Below are 11,217 nucleotides of genomic sequence, written 5' to 3' on the forward strand. Positions count from 1 at the left end.
CGGGGCTCCAGGGTCCCCCACTTCCCCCAACCCTGCCCCCGCCCCCACCGGCCACGGGCTGTACCGTAGGTCTCAGTGGTGATGCGGCGCTGGGCATAGGTGGCCAGGCCCTCGCTCAGCCACATCTCCTCCCATGTGGCATTGGTGACGGCGTTGCCGAACCAGCTGTGGGCCACTTCGTGGATGACGTCGATGACCAGGAACTCGTCGCTCTCCAGGATGGAGGAGATGATGAACGTGAGGCAGGGGTTCTCCATGGCCACGATGGGGAAGGAGGGTGGCAGGAAGACAATGTCGTACCTGCCCCGGGAGGGAGGGCGGGCGCATGACCGTGAGAGGGCTGGGGGGCCTTCTTGCCCAGGACGTCAGACAGGGGACCCTCCCCGCAGGACTTCATTGACCCCTCCGGAGAGCAGGACCCGCCTCCTGGCCCGCCCACCACGTAGCCCCTGGGGCCCCCAGGTGCCCCAGGACATACCTGCCCCACATGTACGGCCCGTACAGCCGCTCGGCTGCGCTCAGCCACTGCTCCACTGCACCCGACAGCTTGCTGGTGGCCGTGGGCAGGAGGCACGGCTCAGCCCACACGCGGCTCCTATCACAGGGCGGAGAGGGCGGGCAGAGGCTGAGCGGCCCCCACCGCACTCACCCCTCAGGCCACCTCTCCTTCTGGGCTTAAATAACACCCACACCTCCAGGAGCAGCCAGCCCGCTGCCCGCCACCCCACCTCACGTGAGGGCTGCCACGCAGGCCCTTCCCACGCAGTGGCCGAGCCACGTGCCAAGGGGGGTGGCTTGGTTCCCTCTGTCGTTGGGTGGAGATAACCCACCCAGGCTTGAGGGTGCGTCGGGCTATGGTGTGGCCCCAGCAGGAGATGCTAAGGAGGGTGACTGCCCCGGCTTCCGGGCTGGGCCGGGCGGGGGTGGGGTGGGAGGAGCCTGGCAGAGGGAGCCGCGGCNGGGCTGTAGGGGGCTGCGGCCCTACCTGGGCCCGATGTCTGCCGGCTGCAGGTCCCCGGCCACGAGGGCCACGAGGTAGGCGGGCACGGGGTGCTCCATGTGGAAGCGGTAGACGCCCTCCTCCTCCACGTACGTGCTCTGCGTGGCACTCATCAGCACCTGCACCCCCGACGGGGCCTGCATGCGAGGAGGCCCCGCCCATCAGAGCGCCCCGCGTCCCGGACGGGGAGCCCCACATCCCCCAGCAGGGCACCCCACGTGGTGATCAGGGTAACCCAGGTCTTCCGAGTCCACAAGCTGGGTCAGGGAATCCCACGTCCGTGGTGGTAGGGAGCCCCACGCCCCTGACGGGGTAGTTCTCCTGGAGGGCCTCCACGCCACCCTGGGCACCCCGGTCAGGGGTCCCCCACCCAGCGCTGGAGCTCCCTCTCAGAAGGCGGCAAGGAGGTGGGCCGGGCCGGGGGACGCTGACCTTGACGACGGCTGAGTAGGTGCACTTGACGGCGGGCGTGTCGAAGCAGGGGAAGAAGGAACGGTTGCACACCGAGTGGCCCTGGGTGAAGACGAAGGGCTTGGCGTTGCCGTAGGTCAGCTCGGGGTCCAGCCACCAGATCTGCAGGTGGGCAGTGGGCAGGGCGTCAGCGCCACCCTCTCCGTCACAGTGGGCCACTGCCCCTCTCCCTGGTGAGGCGCGAGGGTCCCCGTCCCACAGAAAGCGTCACGCGGCCAGCTGGCCAGGACGCCTCTGCCGACCACACTTTGCTCCTGGGAAGCTGGGCAGGTTTCCTGGAGAGAACAGGGCCTTAGCGAAGTGGCCTTGACCCGTGGTCCCGCTTGGGCTTCTCCAGGGCCTCTGGGGAAGGCAGTGGGAGAGGCAGACACTGGGGGCCCACGGGGAGACGGTCTGACTGGGCTCCTCCAGAGCCGACGGCCACTCGTGGTCACGGTCGCTCGCCCACGCCCTTGGGCAGGCGGGCCACTGAGCCAGAGCGCAGCCTGTACTGTCACCGGGGCCGGTCGGAGGCCACGCGTCCAGGAGCGGCGCAGGGAGCGGGGTCTGGGCCCCTGCTCCTCATCCCAGCTTCCCGGGTCTGAAGACCCAAGTCCAAATTCTCACAGGCCGGCAGCGGGGCCAGGGAGCCGGGAAGGTGAGAATGGGGGACAGTGGGGCTTCCTGGCGACCTGCACCCTGGGAGGGAAGTCCCGAGCCCAGGGCCACCCTGTCCTCGCCGGGAGGGGCCCCATGGGGGCACGGGCTCTGGGCCAGGAGAGGACAGCGGGACAGGAGTGGCCCCAAGAAGCCCCTGAATCTGCTCGTCACGTGGTCCCCTCCGCCGGCGCACGATCACTGAAGCAAGCTGGATTGGTCCCCGTCTACTTCAGTGACCAAGTGCACAAGGGTCCTCCCGGGCGGTTGTGAAAGGNTCTGCAAGTGATGGCTCCGTGGATCACGGCTGCTGCCACCACGGCTGCTGCCCGGCCACTAGGGGTGGTTTATGCTGAAATCACAGGAGCGGTCGACGGCAGACTCAGGCGGGGCCCCCTTCCCTGCAGACCACAGGCCCCAGACCCAGGAAGGGCTGCCTCTCCCACGCGGACCCCAGACCCAAGTGGGTCCCTGGACGGGCAGGGCTGCCTCTCTGGCTCCGGGCAGACTCTGGCCAGTGCTCACAGGTGTCTTTATTACTCCCCTTTGGCTGCTATGTCTCTGTCCCTTCGCTGTGAGAGGCCCGCCCGTCTGTGGAGCCTGTTCAAAACTTCAGACTCCTGGGCCCCACCCTAGAGCTTTCTGGGGCCTGGACCCAGGAATCTGCATTAAGGAGACTCTGCACTGGACGGTGCTGCAGGCGGTCCTGGCCCTCACTGGGGACAGGCTCCCGAGGTCCCCCAGACCCCCTTCAAGGTCACTTCCCCCTCTCACGCCTACGCCAGCACCACAGCCTCCCCTTCTGCTGACTCCTCCCCTGGGGTCACAGGCTCCGCCCAGCTCAGGCCTCCGTTCCCACTCCTGTCCACCGGCCCAGCCAGAGACGCCCGCCCAGCACTGGCCTCCCCTTAGCCTAGCAGAGACCAGTGAGGTCCACAGTCCTCCCTGGGAGTGGGGGGCTGGGGCGGACCCCAGGAAGGCGGAGCCCTGCCCGGGGGGGTGAGCCACCAAGTGCTTTCAGGTGCAGGGGCCAAGGCTCAGCTGTGGACGGGCTGGCGACGCCTCCAGATGCCACAGGCCAGGAAGAGAGCTGTCCTTGGCAGCGTGGGCGGGACTCAGGAAGGGGAGGCAAGAGACGTCCCGGAGCCTGCAGCACCCCAAAGTGACTCTGGAGGAGGGGGGACCCACCGGCAGGGCCTCCCGGGAAGCTGCATGCTCACCTGGCACAGGGGCAGGTTGAGGGATTTAGGCCCGATTCCTAGAACGAGCCAGGGAGAGAAGGGGACCCCGAGCCCCGTGGCCTTCGTGCGTGACGGTGGGTGCCCGAGGTCAGGCGCCAAACGCTCTGTCCTCTGCAAGCGATCTAGCTTCGCGCCAGGCCCCTGTCACCCCCTCTCAGGGCTGCACAGTTTGTGTGGGCGCCGTGGCGCCCGTCCCTGCTCCAAGCACCCAGGCCACAGAAAGCCCAGGGACAACGGCCACTCTTGCTGGCCGGACTCGAACCCCAGCAGCCTGCCGAGGGTCCTGGCCCCACCATTCTGCTGGTCGTGGTCTTGAGTGGACCAGACACAAGGGCTCCGAGCTCGCAGATCGAGCTCAGGGAGGAGCACGTCTTCTCACCGCGCGCTGGGAGCGCACCTGCCACCCGTCAGGGCCCCGGATGACCTGCGCAGGCGGCAGGGGCCAGCACGCTGGCGGGGGCCCAGGGTAGCAGCTGCGGGCAGGGCCTGCGGAGGGCTCCCAGGAACCAGGCAGGAAGCCCACAGGTGTGTGTCTGGTCCGGGCTCTTCCCACCCAGATGCCACCTTGGTGGCCCCTGGCCTGATGCCGCGACACCACCTGTCCCTTTGCAAGCCGTGGGCAGTGACAGATGGAACGTCCCAGGGCCTCCCAGAGCCGCGCGCGTGTTGTGTACGTTGGGGGGAGAGGGTGTCACTTGTGTGTTGTCCACGTGGGGACGCAGGGAACCCCATGCCGCGGGCGCGAAAGGCCCTTCCTCCGTTCTAGAAGCCTCACCATGGTGCAGGGGTGCCGCAGCCACAGTGCCCCACCTGAGCCACCTAGGCTTTTCGGGAGAGCATCCTGCCAACCGTGGTCCCTGCCCAGAGCCCTGCAGAGCCTCGGGGCCTGTCTGTGGGGCCACCCAGCTGCGGCATTGGCCGATCGGTGCGCGGGGACCCGGCCCTCTCCGTCTCCCACTCTGCCAGGCCTGTCTGTGCCTCATGCCCTCCAGGCAGCACATCCGGTGCCCCCAAGTCCTCTGAAGACCCAGGTCCCACGGCCGCCCTTCCAGGTCTGACNAGGGAGAGGCCTCCCTTGGTGGCAGGCTGTCCCCCGCCCCCACCGGGCCGGCACCAGGACTCTCGCTCCGTCGAAGTCTCCTCAGACTCCCCGGGCGTTGGCTCGGAACCTCTGAGGGCACCTGACCGGGGCTGCGGGGCCAGGCGGGGGCGTGCCGGGCCAGAGGCCACGGGCCCCCGGGGCAGGTGCCCGGGGCGCGGAGCCCAGGGTCCTGTCCCCTGACCCGGCAGCGCGGGGAGAGGCCGCCCGGAGACGACCGAGACCAGCCCCCAGCCCCGGCGGACTCACGGCGGGGGCGTCGGTCGAGGTGTAGCGCAGGATGACCTGGAAGGGCTGGTGCCCCTGCTGCTCGGGNGGCGAGGGAGCTGTGTGCGGGGGGACCGGAGGTCCGGGCGCTATACCAGGAGCCTGGCCGGGGAAGCCGGAGGCTCCGGGAGCGGGGGACCCGGAGTGCAGGTCCGGAGGCAACGCGTGAGGGGTCGGGGTGCTGTGCGCCAGGCGGGTCTGGGGAGCCAGGAGAGCTGTGTGCGGGGGACCGGGGACGACGTGCGCGGGGATGGGTGCTATGTGCGGGGCCGGACAGCAAGCCGGGGAGGGAGTGTTGTGCACTGGCGGGCCGGGGCGCACAGGGGCCTGGGTGCACCCGCTGGCCAAGCGGCATCCCAAGCCCTGTGCGCTTCGCACCCGGCTTGTCGTCAGGGGAGCTCTGAGCCAGGTACTGAGGGTAGCAGCTGCGTGGCGCAGTCTGCTTCTGAAAAGCCTGGAAGTGTCTGCACCCCCTCCCCGGCCCACCTCCATCTCCAGACCGGTGATCTGTGTGGCGGAGCTCGGGGCCTTAGGGCTGGGCTGTCACATAAGGTAGTAATGGCCATGTGTGGCTATTTGGATTTGGATAAAATGTTAAGTTCAGTTCCTGGTGGCACTAGCCATCTTTCAGGGTCTCCAACGAGTGTGTGTAGGGTAGTGTGTAGCTAGTGGCAATCATATTGGATGGAGTGGATGTTCATTCCATCATCACAGAACGTTCTGTTGGGAGGTGCTGCCTAGAGGGCGGGCAGGGCCCTGGGGACCAGATTGTTTAGGAGGCGAGTGTTGGGGGCAGGAACAGCGATCTGGTCAGCCCCCATCCCACCTGGCAGGGTCCTGTCCCGAGGCCTGGGTCCAGAGGAGAGGGCTGCAGACCAGTGAGAGGCGCAGACGCCCAGTGAGCAAAACATCGGTGGAGCCTGATGGCTTGGAAGGCGAGGGGCCGCCAAGACGGTGCCGTTACCATCATGTAAGGGTTCCGGTCTTCGGGGAGAAGGGGGTTCGGCCTGGGAGGGCACCCGGGAACCTCCCACCCCTCTCTCCTCTGCTCAGTTGTGGTGTGGGGCAGAAGCTGCAGCTGACCCAGACGGCATCCCCGGCTAGTATTTAGCCCTTCGGGACTCTGTCCCCACCTGTAACCCGTGAGCTGGTGCCCACCGTCCTCGCTGGGGGTGGGGGAGGGGCGGGGAAGGACGGCTGGCTGGGAAGGAGGACCATGTGCGCTGGTGTGGAGCACGCGCACTGCGGCATTGCTTTAACTTTCCCACGGCTCCTCAGGTCCCCAGTGTCCCCTTAGCTGGGGTAACACAACCTCCCTGTTGGGGGTCCGGCTCAAGCTCACCAGGAGACCCCGGGCTCGCGCAGCCACCTGGAGGAGGAGGTCAGTCCTATGTCCAAGACTCGAGAGAGGAGAGCAGGGGTCTGACTGGTCCTCACCAAGTTCAGGCGGCCCAGTGCCTGCCCAGGTGGCAGGGCCCCGAAGTGCCGGGGGCAGGGGCTTAGATGGTACTCCCACCTTTATGAGCTTCTCTGAGCCCTTTCCCCCAGGCCAGTTGGTCGGGCCCGGAGGGACATCACCAGGACCGCACGTGAGTGCCCACACGAGCCTGCCCTAAGCGCCCCCGCAGGCGGGTCAGCCGGCTGCCTGTGCCCTCAGAAGCCACCAGGGGCTTCTTGCCCTCCCGGTCCCCTGGACTTGGGGACACAGGGGTTGCATCTCATCCCTTCCCTGCTGGACGGCCCTGGGCATCTCCCCAAGGCGGGTTCTGCACACAGGAGGGGTGGAGGGGGCAGAGAGGTTACCACCTCTCCTCCCAGAGTGGGGGTGCCTGCTACCCCCCGCTTATGTAAGGAACCAACACAAGCCACTTGTAGAGCAGACACGTGTTGTGCAGTAGCAGGGCCAGCGCGCTAAGGCACCTCCTGACTGTGAGGCCCACAGACGGGATGCTGTGGCTGTCCCCACCTTCCACCCCTCTGCCCTTCAGAGGACAGAGCCCTTGGCACAGCCCCACGGCCCTTCCCTGGAGCCCACGCGGCTGCCCTCCCTGCCCCCCGCAGCAGGACGCAGCTCTCCTCTCCCTGTCCTGACCTGCCTCTGGGGAGAGGAAGGAGGAAGTTGGGGCCATCAGAGGCCGGGGCTTCTCCCACGGGAATTTTCACACTTTAGCTTTTCTGGTGATCCAGTCCCGGCTGGCCTGGGTGGCTGAAGCAGTCGACACTCTGCCCGTGCCCCGGCCGTCCAAGCCTAACGCTCATGCGCCCAGGAGGGGAGCAGGCCCGCGGCCTCACCTGCCGGGTGCACGTGCAGGCGGGCGGGGGTCCTCGGGAGAGCTGTCTCTGCGGAGGGCCGCGGTTCCATGGTTCTCAAGCACAACTGGCGGGATGAAACACTGATGGGCCCAGCTCTTGCGCCTTTGGTGCCAGGAGCCAGGGAAGNGGGCACGCCGGGTAAGAACCTGGGCACAGGCCTTGGCGCATTGCTCAGCTCCCCTCCAGAGCAGCCCAGCCTCACCTGTTAAGGGGAGACGTGGCAATAGCTTCCCTACGGCAAGGGGTTGACACAAAGGTGCCACGCGCTACGAGGGGCTTGGAGGGAGTAAGGGCCGTGGAGGAAGCGGGCTTGGCCGCAGCGAGCAGCGGGCTGGGTGCCGGGCCTACCGGTGTGTGCTCGGAGCCAGGGCCGGCAGGTGGGGTCAGAGCTCAGGCGCAGGGGGGAGGGGGAGGGGAGGGAGCCCCGTGCCAACCATCTCCGTGCCTCCCAGGCCCAGCTTCGCAACCCACGGCTTTGGGCTCTGCTGAGTCGGGGGCTCCGTTCCCAGGGAGCACGCTTCCACCGGGGACACACACGCTCCGCTGTTGGGACACGGGGACCCCCCCCCAGCTGCAGTGACTGATCCCGACTTGCCAGGAGGAGGACCCTGAGCTCAGGACACTCTGCCGGTGCGTCCAGGAGTCCTGCTTGCGGAGTAGAGAGGACAGCGGCCACAGCCCTGCAGAGGCAGCGCCACTCAGGGCCCCTCAGGACGAAGGCGTGAGTCACGTCACCAGAAGGACTACGAGGTGCTGGCTGAGGAGAACAGGAACGCGAAATGACTAGCGGGAGGGGGAAATGTTAAACGCTGATTGTGATGTTTTATCGATTACCTTAATATGTATACAGTGGCACATACTAACCAGGGACTGTATTCTTTGTAACTCAAATTATAACCCAATTTCTCCTTTTTATTTTTTCCCTTTCTTATTTAAGGAATATTGATGGTAATTTTCTTTTTTTTGTTTTTAAGCTTATCTATTTATTTTGAGAGGAAAAAGAGCAAGTGAGCAGGGGAGGGGCAGAAAGAGGTAGAGAGAATCCCAAGCAGACTCTGCACTGTCAGGGCAGAGCCGGACACAGGGCTCTAACTCACGAACTGTGAGATCACGACCTGAGCTGAAATCAAGAGTCGGACGCTTAACTGACTGAGTCACCAGGTGCCGTTTGATGATTAGTTTTCTAGTATAATCTTTAGGCCATAGGAACCAGGTGAGGGGCGTCTGACCCAAAAGAGGAATCGACACGCTCACAGGTGGCCGCTGCGTCCTTCAGACGATGGAGGCTGCAGGACGTTAGGCTGTCGGTAAGCTCGGGGGTGGCCACAGGCGCCGAGAGCACAAGGGTGCCCCTGCGAGGCTGTCTGTCACCCAGCCTCACACCCTGGCCCGTGCACTGTAGTAACTACGCGTCTGGGTCCCGTGCCGGATTCTGAGATGGGGCCAGTGTGAGGTTTGGGAAGAGCCCCCGAGGCCTGAACAGGTGGCAGGCGCAGCCTCTGCCAGCAGCCCCGGAGTGCTCCAGGGGTCAGGACGGGGGCGGGGGGCTGGGTCTCCAGGACCCCTGTACCTCCCATCTCCTGACCTTGGCTCCCTGGCCTTGCTCTCTGTATTAAATACCTTTCTGCCTAAAATTCCTCAAGTGGTGTTGATTTTCCGGACCAAGCCCTGTCTGATAAACCTGACCAAGGAGGGGATTCCAGTTCCCTCCTAAGTGGACACACCCCTGCAGTACCGTCAAAAGGACAAACACTAGAGCTGCATTTCAGGAAGATGCAGGAAATGGAAACTCCGAGCGGCAGCGAGAGAGGAGGAGAAAGACCCTCCTCCGGGCAGCGCCTGAACTGCCTTCGGCTCCACGCGCCCTGCTCTGGGGGCTGGGTCATCTCCACGGGCTGGAGGCCTAGGGCTCGTTCCGGAGCTCTTCTCTCCTCCGGGGGCACCGTCCGGAGGGCCCCCCGGGCTGGCGGGACTGGGACTGCAGCGCCTCCTCGTACCTCTGGAGCTGAGACCAGAAGCCCGGGTTGGGCTCGGCCACCGGGCGGGCACTCTTCACCGCCTGAGGACGAGGAGCTTGGGATGAACGCGGCGTCACGAGGTGCTGGGCACCTCGAACNAGGGGCGGCCCCTGGGGGCGCGGGGGTGTAGGAGCCGCGCCCCTTCGCGGGCTGGGGCGTCCTCGGTCGGCGGGCGCTGTGCTTGGAGGGGTGCTGCGGGGCCTGTCCCTGCGACCGAGGTGGGGGTGTGGTTCACAGACGCGGGCACGCGCCCCAGAGCGGGCCGGGCCGGGACAGCGGGGCCCCGGGAGGCGGGCCCCTCGTCCCGCCGTGGCGGGAGCGCGCAGGACTGGGGGGGCCCGTCCGGTAGCCTCCCTGGGGTGTGTCCGCGGGCTGCGTGGCTTCGCCGGCCCTTACAACTGCTCGTACTCGTCTTGCCGCCCGAAGTGCCTTTCCGTACAGCTTTACGTTTCTTCCTTTTTACCTGTTTCCTAAGAAATTGCTCTTTGTACTTTCTGTATTTTATTTTCCCTTTAATTGTAAAACATGGTTCATTTGAAATAAAGCTATTTGCTGTTAAGTTTTCATCATTTCTTCACACACCCATATTTTAAAAACTTTTCCTAGTAACTTTCGGTTCATCATTGTAACTTTTAAAACCTCAGATCATTTATTGCCCACACATTTACTATGTAAGACTCTTCAGGAGGTTTTTTTCCCCGTTTCTTCTTAAAAACTTTTAAATGTTTTTATTTTTGAGAGCCAGGGTGCGAGCAGGGGAGGGGCAGAGAGGAGGGGACACAGAATCCGAAGCAGCTCCAGCCTCCGAGCTGTCAGCACAGAGCCCGACGCGGGGCTCGAACCCGCACTGCCTCCTCCAGACCAGGGCCTGACTGAGCCCCCCAGGCGCTCCCGGTAGGTTTCTACGATGTCCAGCGTCATCCTGATGTTCAGGGGTGTCATTCAGGGACCTGTTTCAGTGAAAAGCTGTCCTGCCGCCCTGCATACGTTGCTACTGCGGTTTGTTTATAATGGCACAATAATGGCTCATCTGTAACAGAGTATCACAAACTAGGTGGCTTAAAACAAGTTTATTTTTCCCCGTGTGTTTGGGGTCAACAAATCTCTGTCTCCTTATAAGGACACTAGTCATCTGGTGTAGCGAATGCCCTAATCCAGTATGACCCCTTGATTATTTGCAAAGACCCGATTCCCATATAAGGTCACTCACAGGTGCCAGGGGGTAGGGTTTACACTTAATCTTTTGGGGGATGTCAATCAGCCTACAACAGACGGCTTGGTTCGACAAGTTTGTAGGATATTTAGAAGTTGATCACTTCTTTCTCTTCACAACAGGAATTTTAAAGACAGTTTAGTTTGTGCTCAAATTCCCAGGCTGCAGCTGGAGGGACCCGAAGGTGACGGACACGAGGTGGGGGGGGGGACTGGGAGATAGAGGGGTGGAGGAAGCACCCCGGAACCCTAGCCAGAATCTCGCCACCGGGGGAGGGCCTCGCATATCCCTTCCCCTCTTTGTAAGGGGCAGCCTGGGTGGAGAACCCCAGGCCCGGCGCCTGCGAGAGCCCCGCCCTCTCTCCAAGGGGCCCGCGTTGCGGCTTTTGCAGGACGTGCTGTTCGCACCGCTGTGCGTCTGCACCTCCCGGTCCCGTTCCCTGGACTGTGCCCTCTTTGCCCTTTGGAGACCTGCGCACCCCTGAGGCCCTATTCGGGACTCCTCGGTCCACACAGCTAATTCTTCTCTCCGTGACCTCAGGCCCCGAACCAGACCAGGAGCTCCCGCTTCGTGCCTTCCACAAACTTGCACGGAACCGACAAAAACCGGCTTTGGAGTCTGGCGCATCCTGGCGCACGGCCCCATTGTTCCTCGGTTTCCGCAGGTGTCTCCCGGGGGCGCAGGGGGCACACAGTGCTCTCCCCCGCGGGGAGCCCTCGGCCTAGAGCTGGCTCACCGCCCTCTGCGGGACGTGGGGGTCGGTGCCCCCGGCGGACACGGCTCGGCCGGGTTCCCGCGCCCTCGCGGGGCTCAGGCACAGGCCGCACACGCCGGGGCGTGGGGCGCTCGGCGGCTACCTGCGGGCGGGGGCCTGTGAGGTCACAGGGGGCGCCCCCTGTTCCGCCGGGGACGGCGGGGCGGGGCCTGCGGAGGAGCCGGGCGCGGATTGGTGGAGGCCG

At 64.7% G+C, this 11,217-nt stretch overlaps 1 protein-coding gene across 1 annotated transcript in view; it reads right to left on the reverse strand.

The window, feature by feature from the left end:
• Positions 1-4,807, reverse strand: part of RNPEPL1 (arginyl aminopeptidase like 1) — a gene marked incomplete at its 5' end in the record, with an annotated part of 8,322 nt that extends 3,515 nt beyond the window's left edge. Inside the window, 5 exons of the mRNA XM_077758319.1 lie at positions 65-300; positions 479-595; positions 986-1,137; positions 1,433-1,573; positions 4,697-4,807. Of these exons, the coding sequence (XP_077614445.1) occupies positions 65-300; positions 479-595; positions 986-1,137; positions 1,433-1,573; positions 4,697-4,807 (757 nt within the window). The remainder of the gene's footprint in view (positions 1-64; positions 301-478; positions 596-985; positions 1,138-1,432; positions 1,574-4,696) is intronic.
• Positions 4,808-11,217: the final 6,410 nt, after the last annotated feature.

Source organism: Crocuta crocuta, unplaced genomic scaffold, assembly GCF_008692635.1.
Source record: "Crocuta crocuta isolate KB4526 unplaced genomic scaffold, BGI_CrCroc_1.0 scaffold290, whole genome shotgun sequence".
NCBI lineage: Eukaryota > Metazoa > Chordata > Mammalia > Carnivora > Hyaenidae > Crocuta > Crocuta crocuta.